Source organism: Protopterus annectens, chromosome 10.part0, assembly GCF_019279795.1.
Source record: "Protopterus annectens isolate FY-2018-M chromosome 10.part0, PAN1.0, whole genome shotgun sequence".
Classification (NCBI taxonomy): domain Eukaryota; kingdom Metazoa; phylum Chordata; order Ceratodontiformes; family Protopteridae; genus Protopterus; species Protopterus annectens.
In genome coordinates, this window is record NC_056744.1 from 1,773,495,419 (window position 1) to 1,773,512,110 (window position 16,692).

The window sequence follows — 16,692 nt, forward strand, 5'->3', positions numbered from 1 at the left end:
CTTTCTTGGCCCTCTGCTGTTGGAATGCCCCCTTTGATGTTGCGTATATTTCTTTTGAAAGGGTAAAAAAAGGGGGGCATTGGTTGCAGATGCAGTGTTGTTATTCTTGGGTATAGCTCCAGGATCACGATGCCCAAAAAGTGCTTCCTGATTCGGAGGAGGTGTATCAACAAGGGGCAATTCAATGGGATCCAAACTATTAATTCTAATAGACGACACATCGGTCTGATTAGATGAATGAGCATTTGTAGATGTTGATGTTAAACTAGGTGTCACATTCATAACCTCACTGGTACCAACATTGGCTGATTGGTTACGAGATGATACTTGTGCTGTTTGTCGGTTAACCTGGGACCTCGGCCATACAAAGACATGGCCATTTTGAAAATCTTGGAAGTCCCTTCTCAGCTTGCGTTGTTTAGTTTTTCCAAGTCTGTCACTAAACAATTTTACTTGGGAGAAAATAAAGCACAGTTTCTCATGACAGTAATCAGAATGGAAACATTCAGTTAGTTTCTGGTAGAGTATATCGGTTTTGCTGCGGAGATCTGTCTCCAACGGTAAAAAGTATCTGAGTAGCAATTTCACATAGTCAAAGCCCAAGTTTATATTTAGGTCCTGCCATTGTTTGAGTAAAGAAGGATGTGAATCCCCATACATAGGCATGCAGAAAACCCGCATGCCTCTGGGGACCACCTTATGAAACAAGCAGGCTTCAAGATGTAATCTCTGCCAACGATACCTATGTAACTGATATAAATTATCTTCCAGTACTTTCAATTGCTCATGAAATACACTTAGATCCTCACCAGTTTCTGGAGATTGAGCATAGTCCAGTGCTTCCTTAAAATCCAAAGACAATAAAGGGTTAGGCTCAGGTGCAAACAACCCCGTCCAAAGGCGGGAGGTATCCCTCGACTCTGGAATAGAAGCAGGAGCAGGAGCAATCGTATCCATCGTGTGCGTAGAGTTGTAGACAAAAACTGAAGAATGAAAAATAAAACCAAGACCACAACTCTCAGCTGAAGGTGCCTCTCACCAAAACGAAAAGGAAGTATAATGCAAAAGCAATAGTAGGAGACACCAACACGATATATGAACTTGACTGTTATAAGAACCCAAACTCGAAACAGCTTACAAATCGAAATTCACTTTAATAAAAAATGAATAAGCGCTTTCGCGTAGTGCAGGGCTACGCTTCATCAGATAAAATCACAAAAAATGATACAAACTTAAATACTATCCATTTTGGCGGGATAGTTAACTAATAAAGCAATAATTGAATTATTGTAATGTATTACAAACTTTTTGCCTACCAACCAATATTGGTTGCTAAAACAATCAGCCCTAAATATTGCAAAATAACCACAACAAAAGTAGGTGGTAAAATGCATATACAAAAAGGATGTATACATATAGCATCAATATGAAAATTCTATACATATTGCATGGTTTCGTAGCACATTCTTCCAAAAAGAATAGACTTCATAGTCATTTCAAACTAATAAAAATCGTACAAATAAAGCAGCAAGCTTCAAATTTAGAGAGAGTGAAACCGGCAGACATGTATAAAGCTAATGCAATATTCAAATACCAAAAAAGCGCATCCGGAAGTAAGCATATTCAGCACACACATAAAACACATCTCACAAAATCCCCTACAAAATCAATTTAAATAAAAAACTATTAAAAACACAGACCCTAAATAAAGGAAGCCAAACTGGCGACGACAGAACATATAGCTAAATTTATATACTCTGGTTACCTATGAATCCCTTTAAAAATAGCAAGCATACTGCAACGAGCAAAAAATACATCCAAAATAAAACATTGTAGATATGTAGCTTCATAGTAACCCTTAGATACTCAAAGGTAAATAGCAGCAAACACGAAGGTTCCATTAAAAAAGTAAACCTAAAACTCTTCATATATACGCAACAATGCTACAAGCAGTAATCAAATGAGTAAGAAACCACAGAAAAGCCTGTCTGGTAAGCGAATCAAACATACCTGTTATCAAATCCTGAAAGACCCAAAAGTTTTCCATCCCGACCAGAAGCTGACTGCTATAGTAAAGCGATTGAGCAAAGCAGACAATCCATAAATAAATTAACCCCATTAAGCAACAAAGACGCAGTGAACACCGAGAACAAAGTTGCAAGTAAACAGATTGCTTGAATGACGAGTTGTTGCCTCTAGGTCACATGATAACTCTATAAAACAAGAAAATAGATGGAACTTACCGTCAAGCAACCAAACACTCTCCTTTAAATCTAATGATGTAACAGAATGCTACATTAGTCAACATACTACATGAGACAGCTGCAGAAAAAACACTTATAAATGAACACTTTAAGTGAAGAATCTGATAAATTGTAAATACAATAAAAAGTATATATAGTATATATCTATACACATAGATGATGAATTACATGTGGTTGACATAAAACGTCACATATGTTATGAAAAATATGTAAATGTATGGAACAGCTGATGATGTATAACAAAATAACATAGGATCAAGATGTGATATAAAACATTACTATGTTATTCTAAAAAGATGAAAACAGGACTAGACTCAAGACAGTGGCTAAGTGTATATTCAGCAATAGAATGAGTAGGACAAAAAAATTTTTTGCAAGGACTAAAAAATACACTAGATCAGACTTAACTCACAACTACAATAGGTGTCACTTCCTATCTAACAATATTGGCTTAATGGAGATAAAACCATTCAGCCCAGGGGGTATGTGAGCTGCCAGCCTTAAGATCCAAAAAAGCTCAGCTTTGGCTAAAACATTATCGTTATCTCCCCCTCTCATATTCATGGGTAGTATCTGCAACACCCTAAAGGTAAAGGAGTGTGTATCATGCTCCTTCACATGCCTAGCCAGGGCATTGGTATCATCTTGCCTACGGATGCTATAAAGATGATCATACACACGATCCCTCAGCCTCCTCTTGGTCAGGCCCACATAGAACGCTGTACATACAGTACACGTAGCCAAATAGACCACGTTTCTGGTATTACAGTCAGCATATGACACCTCATGACTTAACTTCTGAATCCCATTCTGATGTCATATCACAGATGAAGAGGCTTGGGTGTTTGTTTAAGCAGTTTTATTGCATAAAAACACATCAGGGTGGAGGATTGGAAACATAAACTTAAACAAACTAATAAACTGACTGACTGCTTCACTCATACTTGTTAACACTCTGGCTGTTCACTCAGAATGGCACTGATGCCTGCATGTGCTCTGTATTTATAAGCACGTGCCCAGTGACTGGAAAGCTTCTTAAAGATGAAAACACACACTCTGACCTACAATGGTACTGTCCAAGTCAGCATTCTTGGGACCTTGTCATATTTCACAAATCAGTCAGATAATATGTCAGGGCCTCCATTCATGGTAGATGATGCAGCATACAACTGGACAGATGGTATTGTCTAGGTAACTTTCCAGCTAAGAGAAATTGTTAGAATGGAATTTTCCTTTAACATGGAGCAAGCAAAGTTACACTTACTATGTAAGCTGAGGTACGCATATATTTGCATATGCCGTACATGTACAAACGAAAAAGGAAAAAAATATATACTGTAAGTAGAATCACAGAAAGGGAATGCAAATAGGTATCATTTGATATTGCTGACATAACAGATAAGCCTGTAAACATCCTCTGATAGCCAATATATGTAGTCATAGGTTCAGTATTCTTACTTATCAAAGAAGGTTATAATATAGTGCTGGTAATCCATTACAACATGCAGACATGCTAGAAAGGTTGGTTTTAGAAAAGAATCAGTATCCTGATAGATGGCATTTATGTAAGGTTAAGGCACATCAAAAATGGCTCAAGGTAAGTTAGTAAAGGGAGATAATGCAGCTGCCAGGTTGGCAAGAAGACAGGTTTGGTTGGAGTTCTATGGTATCCTGAAAAAAGAACTAAAAATTTTGCATGTGGATGACATTTCACAGGCTCCCTAATTTTATGTTGCTGATTTATAAATCTGAGATGGAGAATAGGCTCTCAAAGAATTTGAAAAAGGAAAAAGTAGGTGAAAATAAGTACCTGTTTTACAAGGGACTATATGGAGTATTAGTTCCCATTGCACAAGAGGAAGCTGTTAAAAAGTTTTCCACAAGATGTTGGGACATTTGAGTGCACAAAAGTTATAAGACATAATAGATGATAATTTTTTTATTTTATTTATTTGCTAACTGGGTACTCCCCTCTTTTCAGGGACAACCTAGGAGCACTGGCTGGAAAAGTAACTTTGTAAAAGTCACAGAGTAGACAAATGGAGATTGAAGGAATCAAACTCTGGATTACAGGAAGCAGCTTGTTAACAGTTAATGGCACTAATTATCACTGCTACTAGAAGACCTTACAAAAATGTGCCTGAATACTGTAGAAAATTGTTTGGAATATATACAAACTAATGCTAAGTGTAAAGGAAAACCAGCATTTTACAGAGTTGTCATAGCTGGGAGGGGGTACAAATTGCTTACATAGGACCTCTTCCTCTTAAAGGGCAATAAAAATTAACCCTGGCAGTGGAGAATGTATTTTCAAAATGGTAAGAAGTTATGAACTGCACAGATCAGACTATTAGAAAGGCTTTGAGAATATAAATGTTTACACACTTGGAATTACCAACAGAGATACAAAGTAATAATCGTCCCCATTTTGTAGGATAAGTGATGAAGGACATGTATAAACTGTTACGAATACAACAGTGGATTCATGTTCCATATCCCCCAAAGGCAATAGTTATAATGGAGTAAGTGAACATGAGTGTCAAGGAATGGAGACGGGAAATACTAGAGTAAGGCTTTTCCTCAAGTATTTATTAATATAAGATCATCATCTCTTTTTCTACAGGAATTTATGTTTACAAGCTAATGACAGGGAGGAAATGCTGTTATTTTTTCCCAATGATTTTCAAATACCTAGTTCTAGTCAAGAAATCATCAGTATAAACATATGTCTAAATAAACTGATGAAGAAATAAAAAGGTTGGAGAAGTCTACACTGTAAATATTAGCAGACTAATAGGGGATGAGTAATCTTCTAAACAAATGGATTATGAAAATTGAAAGTTAGTACAAAGTGATGAGAAATAATTTCATTAAAGCTGCTACATGGAATGATAATTGGGAAGGTCCTTATATGAATGTTTAAAAACTAGGACTGACAATTGTAGCACTAAGACCTGGTAAAACTAGGAAGATAACTAATATGATTGTACACATTGATCAATGTACATTGATCTTAAAAATAACTGGTAATTATTGTTTGTTTATTTGTTTTATTTAAGATGAATTGAGTAAATGGCATTTTCCTTTGACTTCAGAATGTTGTCAGAAAGAATAAAACAAGGCTCACTGAAATAACAAATCAATCTGATAAGATGATAAGGTCAAAGAAAATATGAGTGTTCCTTGTTGTTTAATAATCTTAATATTATATATAATACATTGATTGAATCACATAAAAGCTATTTGTATATCACAGAGAATGCCAGCAGTAATATTTTTCAGGAATGTACCTATTTTCAGGCTTGCATTATCTCCTCACATGATTTTCTCAATCTCACCCCCAACACATTCAATTTTAAAGCTATTTAACACACAGAAAACTAGACATGACCAACATACTAGTAACATCATTAATTTAATGAAAGAGGACCTACATTTTAAAATCTCCTTTTTTCAAGAAGCAAGAATAAATGATTTTGTGAGGGATTTTTGCAGCATGCATCTTTTATTAAAATCTCCATATTTTACATTCTGTTGTTCATAATACGTGTATACTTTAATGGATCGCAGTTCCTTAAACTTGTGTTACTAAGTAGTATCCCATGATCCTACTTGAAACTGGAAGAGTCATATGCTATTCAGTTTTCAATTTGAATGCTAATTAGGTGTCCAGATTTTTGATCTGCTATACCTACTTTTCAAGAACGTTTGTACATGTTTTCAATGTCTGCAGGTTAAGAGGAATGTAATGAATATGTAACACAGATATGACTTATACACTTGTGCACTTAAGAAGCAGAAAGCTGTTAATACTCTCTTGGAATGTTACATCACTCAGTTTTAATGGAACAGTAAGCTTTCATAAATTGTTACATACAAGCTGATAACTAAGATGATATGATACAAATTGAAATTTCACAAATAGAATGTAACATGATAGGAAAACAGAGAAATACCCTATCAACTTTGTATATAAAACTTTAGGAAGTTACTTTATAGACTAAAAGTGACACTGAAATAAACATTTGTAAAATTCAGGTATCTGCACCTTTAATAGATCTCTTAAATGGTTTTAAGTTATCTATATATTCTGCTATAAATTATAATAAGGACCAGCAATGTGAATGGAAAAGAAACACATATCCTTTATATCGTAATGGATGGGGTTTAGGATAGTATGGAATACCACTATCAATCAATGCATTCATTTACAGAAATACTGCGACTAATGATATTGTCAATTAGATTTTGTACATCTGATCATTCTGAATTATATGTTTGTTAACTGGAAACAAGTAATGGCTGGCTCACATGAGTGCATTAATGTTTGTTAACTGGAAACAAGTAATGGCTGGCTCAGATGAGTGTATTAATAATACTAATTTGAGGAGTCAAAGCAATGCTACTGAAATAGTTGCCTTAGGATGAGTAATATCCTTAGATATTCAATATGTTGATTAATTTAGATACTGAATATATCTGATTAGAATGCTTCTAAGGCTTTTGTACAAGATGCTAGATGTCTTAAGGGAGTCCAGTATAGGAATATGCAATGGCTGGGTACTGATTATGTATGAATGGAGTATATGTTAAGTAATTCAGAGTAACACTATTGTGAAGCAACATACTTCTCAGGATGAAATATTAACATACATCCAAAAGCAAGTAGTTGATAATATTATTGGAGGCAAAGACACAAAGAATCGAGTAATGTTTATAATGTCTTGTACTGCTTTGTAACGTATGTATACAATTACAGAAATATTACTTCAAATACATTTTAATACTAAATGGCAAAAGGGAATAAGCTCTTTATCTAAACAGCATCACCTATGGTGGGAAATTGGTTGACTGGGTTGTTACAAAAAGGAGATTCATAATTGTAGTTTTGCAGCATTAAGTCTCATAAAACATATGATATGTAAAACTTAAAAAGGTTAGACATAAGAAAAGAAGAGAATATTTTATTTATTCAGACCACTGAATTGAATAACGAACATTAGTAAGGATGAAAATCTAATCAGGATCTAACAGGGAATATGTAACATAAAAAGATACAATCACATCTGCCCATTTGAAATTGTTGTTTGTACAGACACATCCTCTGTAAAGGCTTGCATTGCTATTATGCATAGTTGTTAAATCTGTTATGGGAATGTAGAGATATAGCTACCATTATATTATTGTAAGAAATAAATATTTTTAAAGAAATTATACAAAATATACAATGATGTACCCTAAAGTTCAGTTAGGACAACAGCTATATCAAATGTCAGAAGATTAAGAATTAGTAAAGAATTTAAAACATGAATTTAACAAGAACAGCAAAATATTTTATTGATTCTAAAATGATTAATGAGCAAGTGCATAAAATTTTTCAAAGAGCATTAAAATCTATATATCAACTCGCAGGAAAAAATAGTGAAAATCTTCACTTGGAGACACCCCACCTGGGATTCTGCAGAAATTCACTATTTAACAGACCCTTTTTTATGGTTATTATATATATTGTAATTTTGTTAATTATTACCTGTTGTTTACTTTTGAAAATGAAGCAAATATATAGTATAGTATTACTTCTGAATAATAATATACTGATGTAAAACAAGATAAATTACATTAAAAACACATTTAGAAGGAACCTACCCTGAGTAGAAAAGTAAATTAGGAAGAAATGTAATATACAAATAAAAAGCAACATGACTAACTGTATGCTCAATAAAAACAGAAAGAATTTATCCTGAGTAGAAAAGCAAATTAGGAGGAACTATAACGTAAAATTAAAAAAAAAAAAAACAATGCAACTAATTGTATGGTCATTAAAATCAAATTCAGAAAAAAATTACCTTGAGTAGAAAAATAAATTAGGGGAAATTGTGAAATAAAACCAATAAAATTAATTGTATACTCACACGACCTGAAATTGATATTACCATAAATCCAGAGAGTCAATTATCTTGTTAATTGTCACTGTAACATAAAAGGCCCTTGCTCTCAAAAAAATCCTGGTATTTTAATTGCATATGGGGAAATTTATTTTATTGAAATTTGTGTAAGGTAAAGCTTTTTAATAACCTAAAAAGATATGACTGCAGGAAGTCATTTAAATTAGATTACTGAGCACTAGCCATAAAATATTCTGCCCTATGAAATAAAATGTCTGCTGTTAAAGTTGTTTAAATAAAGTGGGAAAATATAAAAAAACTAAAATAGCATAAAGTTACGGAAGTGTTCTGGATTAAAGTGAAGCTAACAAAAGAAATGAAGAAAGGTTTGGATTCCCCATTCTCTACAACAACTGCCTAATTAAATAATGCTTTTTTATTATTTTATTGCCTCCTATTTATTTTTAAGTAAATTATTTGTTCCATAATATATTGTGTTTTATTTTTTTCTTTCAGGAAACAGCAGCTAGTTAACCAGTCATCCATTTAATCTGCAAAGCTATTGGTGACAGGAACTGTACATCTATTGAAAGGAACTGTAATGGCCATTTAAGGTACCTGTCTATGCTTTATGTTCTTTTAATTTTCTGTGTTGAGGAATAATATAATTTTTATATTGAAAGAAGGTATCAGAATGTTACTTAGAATAGAATTTTCTTGTTTGTATTTATTCTGCATGTTTATTTAAAATATCTACACAGATAAGCCACACAATAGTTTGAACTGGATCAAGTCTGTGCCCACTGTGTTTCAAGATCACACCATTACTGTGTACTGTGTAAGGTAGCATCTCTCCTTACAGAGAGTTGCCTTGGAACGTATTACACATATTACAAGTTTTCTTGACTCTTTATGTACTGACATTCCTGTCAAATAAGGTATCTTGTTTTGTTTTTGTTCCTTGCACTTTCTAAGCTGTGACTCGTGTATTCTCTCAAACATCTTTCTCTTAAACGGTCTATTACAATAATTCAGTTAACCATTGAATTCAATGTATTTCCTCCTTGAAGGAAAATTAAAACTGAATTTCCTTTCTAATTAATGTTTCTTTGCTCTGGCCACCTGCTCACTGTCACTTTTTTCTCCTCTAGTAAACATATTTTACTCAACGCATCTTTTACATGTGGTTTATTGAGTAGTCTCTATTCAACCTCCAGGTCATACTTACGCAAACTTATGTAAACTAAGTAGCATCTTCTGTAAGTTCAGCATTTTCTTCCAGAAAGACTTTCTGAGCACACACTGTAAACGTTTGTGATCTGTTTCAGCTTGCATGTCTTGGTTATAAATACATTTAGAAAAGCAAAACGAACAACTAAGACTTGTTAACATGAAAAAAACAGTGAAGAACGTCAAATATTCTCCTTCTCTCCAAAATTTTATTCCATAAGCACTTTTGTTTGGACCAATGTCCAAACTTCCTCAGACAATATTACACAACAGACAAAAGTTTATATACTTAAGCAATTATCTAATAAATCAATTAAACAATTAAATAAACAATAATTAAACATCAACTCAATTCCTTATGCAACTATAAAAAGCTGTATACTTTTTAAAATACCATCTATAATTTATGTTTCTTAAATACCAAACAAATAAATGGTAAATAAAAATTAATAAAGATAAAAGTTAAATAAAAATGAAATTAGAAATAAAGGTTAAAAACCAAGGGCTGACACCAAAATTCTTGATTTTTGTTTTTTTAAGAAGCAACAAAACAAAACAACAGATCATAAACTTTGTGTTTTATATTTTATATATAAATTGTGTTTTATATTGTATGCTCTATATACCAACACTACTTCAACTATCTAGTCGTTTGAGTTTTAAAGTGCATTTAATAGAAAAAAGAACTTTTGTGGCAAATTAGAACTTTTGCACATATACACCATGGCCTTAACCTTAACGAATATGCTTCTATTAAATGCACTTTAAAACTCAAACGACTAGATAGGTGAAGTAGTGTTGGTATATAGAGCATACAATATAAAACACAATTTATATAAAAAATATAAAACACAATGTTTATGATCTGTTGTTTTGTTTTGTTTCTTTTTAAAAAACCAAAAATCACGAATTTTGCAGTCAGCCCTTGGTATTTAATCTTTATTGCTAATTTCATTTTTATTTAACTTTTATATTTATTAATTTTTATTTACCATTTATTTGTTTGGTATTTAAGAAACATAAATTATAGATGGTATTTTAAAAAGTATACAGCTTTTTATAGTTGCATAAGGAATTGAGTTGATGATGTTTAATTATTGTTTATTTAATTGTTTAATTGATTTATTAGATGATTGCTTAAGTATATAAACTTTTGTCTGTTGTGTAATATTGTCTGAAGAAGTTTGGACATTGGTCCAGATGAAAGCGCTTACGGAATAAATACATTTAGAGAATTTCTCACTTTCAAATACTACTAACAGTTCTTTTTTTCTATTTGAGCATATCTTTTTGTACATGATTAAAAGCTATCAGCCTATAGGGAATTTGTTTCATTCCTTTAAGAACACTACTCCTAAACCATCCTATCCCACATCCACTTGTGAAATAACTGGCTTATACACCTCATAATATTTAAATGTAGGTACTTCTGTCACTAATTTCTAGATGTGTTATCACTTCTTACGCATTCATTCTACCATTTCCATGCTATGTTTCTACAATTTTCTGAGAGGCATAGCTATCACAGCATATCAGTTATGCAATTTTACAGTGTACTACATGATTCCCAGAAATGTCATTAAAACCTGGCACTTGTATTACTGGTTTGACTTTCTCTGAGTCTGGCTTCAACCTCTCTAAATTAGAATGTGATCCATACACTTTAGACTTTCCAATCAGTTTTAAATTAGATTAATCCTGTTTTAAAGTATACTAATCTGTTCAGTGACTCTAACAGTTTTTTTTTTTCATGTTCATTCTGTGCAGGTCAGGAATTATGTTCACATCATCCTCTAAATAGTCAATTACAAATGGTTGGTGTCAAGACTATGGACTTAAAATAAATGCCAAGAAGTGCATGATGGGATCTTGAAACCTATGTTGACAATCAACTGTCTTTTGATCACCAGGTATCCACTATTATAAAGAAGTCCTTCAATTATAAAGCTTATATTGAAAGATGTGGTATCCAGATCTAGGATGTAATCATTCCACTGTACTCATCTCTCATTAGGCCAATCATTGAGCATAATTCCCCCATTTGGTATATGCCTGTCCAAACACTTGTCATAACTGAAACAACTACAATGCTTTTATACTAAAAAAAAATCAAGGGCCTAAATCACACAAACAATGCAAATTGTTTCAAAACCTTGTCTCTCTTCTTGGTATCCTACATGCTACCGAGAGTTAACCTTTGACTTACATACAGAGCCTCATCTAATCCTGTCCTACCAGATCTACACATTCAGAAGTCCAATAGATGTGTGAACAGCTGTTCAAAGGATCTCACTCTCTTCTGTAACATTACTAGGATAATGCTGACGGGAGAGTAACATATCACAGACAATACCTCTTCTAAGGAATCATCTTCCATTCCACATAAAGTGAAGTACCTCTCTTACTCTATTCACATGTAATTTGTATGACTGGATACAAAATTCACATAGCATGTCTCTTATGGATAGGAGAAATTAGTAAATGTCCCAACCCTCCAGGTTATCCATAGATAAAACATAAGGGCTAGAAAAAAAATGAAAATGTAAGGCTGGACTTTTTAAGATCCTCACAGATCAACAGCCTATTAAGTATCTATGAACTTATCAATCTATAAATGAGACTACATCCTCAATTGTAAGAAATGTTTAATGCTGTATTTTAATTCTTACAAGTTATCTGAAAGACAAGATGTCAGATTCACTCCCCCCCAAAAAAAGTTTGAACTGTAAACTATGTTTCTTTACTTTAGACCAACAAACAACTTGAAAATGAGCAGATGCTTACTTCTAACACTTCTGACATCATGAATCATGAATATATAAAAGGATGCTCATTAAAAACACAAACACCTCAGATACATGGTCTGCCCACAATTAAATCTTTCCTGCAGCTGCCAGGTGCTGCTGGGATAGTCAGGTGACACGCATACCCAATAGGAATAACTGCCCATTATTAAAGCTATGTAGCACAATATGCTGTACAGTTATAACTGGTGTCTAACAACACAATAGGGAATTTCATTACATAGCAGGCAAGATGAAACCCTTGTTTTGTTAGCAACTGTTTAGGTTATATAAAATAAATACATTGGCTTGGACTTGAGTGAAGGACTGAGTGACTGAGAACAGCAGGAAAATTGTCTGCATTTAAAAATAACTAGAAATCTTAAGCAGAGCATGCAACCACACAAAACAGGTGTCCAGACAGTCTTTGTAAAATTACAAGATAAGAAAGGTGATACAAGAGTGAATAAATATCTGAGGAGTTAGGTCAGTGTCAAGGAAGCTATTAACAAAAGGTAGGATCCACTCCATCATATATATTAAATGGATCAATACAGTAAGACAAAAATGTCCAGAACAGAAATGTAAAGCAAATTAAAAGTTATATGACTTACCGCACAGAAGGAGATGCGAGGATTCAGAATACTGAGAAGGAGTGTGCTTTAAGTAATGTAATAAAACCTAAGAAATAAAGAAAAGAAAAATAAATCAGAAAGATGTTAGCTGCAATGTACAAAAAAATCACATTGTGAGTAGGTGTCTGTAAACCATACAGAGTGTGTAACTCCTACTAATTATAAAAAGATGGTACAGCAGTATATAAACCAGGGATTTCAGTCAGATTATTACATTTCTCTGTCTTCATTAACGATCTGTACAAAATCATCCCTAATGCAACCTGCATTCAATACGCAGATGATGCTACCCTAATTTGTGCTGCCACCTCCTCAACTGCTCTACAAACTTTAACCCAAAATACCTTTAACAAAGTTGAAAACTGGCTCACTAATCTTCACCTCTTATTAAATTCCATTAAAACAAAACTACTATTCTTTACTCCCACCCACAAGGTACCCTTGCCCTTATTCACCATTTCATCTAATAATGGCCCTATTATTTCCCCATTTCCAAATACAAAAGTATTAGGTGTAATAGTTGACAACAATCTTAAGTTTGGTGCCCACATCGACTGAACTATAAGACAGTAAATAAGAAACTGGGCTTGTTATATAGGATTAAACCTTTCCTGACCCCAACTGCCAGGACTATGATTGCCCGCACACATTTACTATCATCCCTCCTCTATGCCTCTCCTATCTTCACAAACTTAAGCAGATCAGACCTAAATAAACTCACCAGCTGCTGCAATCATATTGCCAGATTTGCAGCAGGTTCAGCATATAGAACGCATCACTGTCTTAACCTCCAATCTCTAGGCTGGTTAGAGCTTCCCAGTCAACTCAAGTACAATCCACTAACAGTGGCTCACAAAGTTCTTTACCAACCAGAAATCACACCTATACTTAAAACATCATCACCTCCTACAGTAACCTAAGAATTATCCGGTCATCATACAGATTGCTAGTTCAAACTGTTAAATCCAACGATTTAGCTGGTGAGTCATTATTTGCTAACTCCATTGGCAAAACATGGAATGCTCTTCCTGCTCAATTTACCACAATTCCCTGCTTTTCCCAATTTAAAGTATCTCTTAAACAACACCTAAAAATGCATTGGTTATGCTCCTGTACAAATCTGGACTGACTCATTCTCTCTCTCTATCCAGCAATGTACCTTGGCCACTTACATATAGTTATCATAACATAAATCATTTATTTCAGCTGCCTTTCAGAATGTCTACATGATGTATCCCTTTGACAGTATTTCTGAATTGTATATCCACTGAATAACCCTGTGCTACACAAATGTCCTTCTTTATTTGAAAATTCTTACTTAACTGTATGTTAATCTTCTACATCTATGTACTACAAAATGTAAGTGATCGCATAAAAGTTCATAATTTTTGAACCATTATGTATGTATGTATGTCTGGAGCTTTTCTCCCATGCCCACCGCTGAAAATGGACCTGTATCCAGTCAGACTTTTCCAGTTAACAAATGCAAAATAAATAAAATAAAATACATTTCAGAAAAACAAACACATTTGAAATTAAACAAAATCATCAAAACTGAATTAATAACTGGTAAGTATTTTGCCTAGAAACAGAAGACAAACATAAAAGCAATATTTTTATTTTCCCTCAGGGACAAGCTCTCCTGTACTGTCTACACCCCTTACTTAAATACAGTAACTCCATAGTTGCATATCTATAGAAAGAGGCCAAAGACCACCTATATCTAAAGTCCATCCCACTATAGTACTAACAAACTCATCTCAAATCAGGATTGTAAGTCATTCATTTGTTTATAGATAACTAAACCACCTATTTTCTAATTTCTCATGACACACTGACTCACTTTTCTTTCTGACAGCGTTTTCTTATGTTGTCAAATTCATAAAGTCCCATCATGCAGAGTATTCATTCCAAGTGCCCATATGTACACCCATACAGCCCCTGTGCCCCTTCACACACTTCTCTTTCTCTTCTGTTTCCCATGTATACATTGTTAACCCTGTACAACTGGTCATTCTGCATACCTTGGCAAAGATGTTTTCACATTCTTTTCTTGAATGAGGATGTGCCCACCCATACAGAATGTATATACAGACTGCCCACCCATACAGAATGTATATACAGACTGCCAACTCATACAGGATGTATACACAGACTGCCCACCCATACAGAATGTATATACAGACTGCCAACTCATACAGGATGTATATACAGACTGCCCACCCATACAGAATGTATATACAGACTGCCAACTCATACAGGATGTATATACAGACTGCCCACCCATACAGGATGTATATACAGACTGCCAACTCATACAGGATGTATATACAGACTGCCCACCCATACAGAATGTATATACAGACTGCCCACCCATACAGAATGTATATACAGACTGCCAACTCATACAGGATGTATATACAGACTGCCCACCCATACAGGATGTATATACAGACTGCCAACTCATACAGGATGTATATACAGACTGCCCACCCATACAGAATGTATATACAGACTGCCAACTCATACAGGATGTATATACAGACTGCCCACCCATACAGGATGTATATACAGACTGCCAACTCATACAGGATGTATATACAGACTGCCCACCCATACAGAATGTATATACAGACTGCCCACCCATACAGAATGTATATACAGACTGCCAACTCATACAGGATGTATATACAGACTGTCCACCCATACAGGATGTATATACAGACTGCCAACTCATACAGGATATATATACAGACTGCCCACCCATACAGAATGTATATACAGACTGCCCACCCATACATGATGTATATACAGACTGCCCACCCATACAGGATGTATATACAGACTGCCCACCCATACAGGATGTATATAAAGACTAAATTTATAAGCAACTGCAGTCCTTCATCTAATGCAAAACCAGACAATGAGCACAAAGTCTCCCAACACTGATACAGAAATTGGCACAGAGAAAAACTCAGTTGCTAGGTAGATGGTGTTTAAATCCTCCCACTGCCAACCAATATATTTCAGGATATGTGAAGGATAGGGCCTATGGTGTTTAGATCTGCCCCATTGCCCAAGAATAGGTTTGATGGTCACCAGACAGATGATTTCTTCAACTACACCGCTAGTGTCTAACAGGTTAAAGTAAAAAGGATGCACATAGAACTAATTAACTAAACAATTAAAATATAACTGGACCTCAAAAGCATAAAGGGAATATGAACAGCTGCCTTGGGATATAGTTTTCCAACATCCAAACACAAACTAGGATTCTAGGCTTCCAAATTGATTATTTACCAAGCTGAGTCTTTGGACTAGCACTCCAGGTATATTTCCCACCACCCACTCTGAACTACATTGTGTTCCAATGCCTCTTATCCACAGTAACTGCTACTCAAACAAATTTAATTATTACACACACACACACACACACACACACACACACACACACACACACACACACACACACACACTCTCTCACATGCACATATACTTGTCCTCACAATTGCCAATTCCCAGAGAAGGCCACATATAATTTCCAGGGAAGGCTGATAGAATTCTTCAATTACTCACAGTTTTTGCTTTGGCAAGGTAGATCTTCCACCATCCTAGATTGGGCGATGGCCCCTCCAGTCACAATGCCCCTTGTTATCAGTAGGCAATCACAAATGATAATGTGCAGAGCAGTCTGGAGAGTTAGAGGTAGAGTCCAGCAGCTTGACCGCCTACATAATATTCACTCCTCTGGTAATAATAATAATTATTCATAAAAAATATCCAGCAACACAAAGTTAAAAGTGAATTAAAAGGAAAAAAATTAAGTTAGGAAAGGAAGTTAGATAATGCTGAAGCAAGTTATATTTGCAGAGGTACATGCATTTGGACAAAACAG

At 34.3% G+C, this 16,692-nt stretch overlaps 1 protein-coding gene across 1 annotated transcript in view; it reads right to left on the reverse strand.

Annotated features, from left to right (window-relative positions):
• Positions 1 to 2,118: 2,118 nt before the first annotated feature.
• Positions 2,119 to 16,692, reverse strand: part of LOC122814489 (E3 ubiquitin/ISG15 ligase TRIM25-like) — a 26,600-nt gene continuing 12,026 nt past the window's right edge. The window contains exons 2-3 of the mRNA XM_044087065.1: positions 12,777 to 12,843; positions 2,119 to 2,213 (exon numbers count right to left, since the gene is read on the reverse strand). Of these exons, the coding sequence (XP_043943000.1) occupies positions 2,119 to 2,213; positions 12,777 to 12,843 (162 nt within the window). The remainder of the gene's footprint in view (positions 2,214 to 12,776; positions 12,844 to 16,692) is intronic.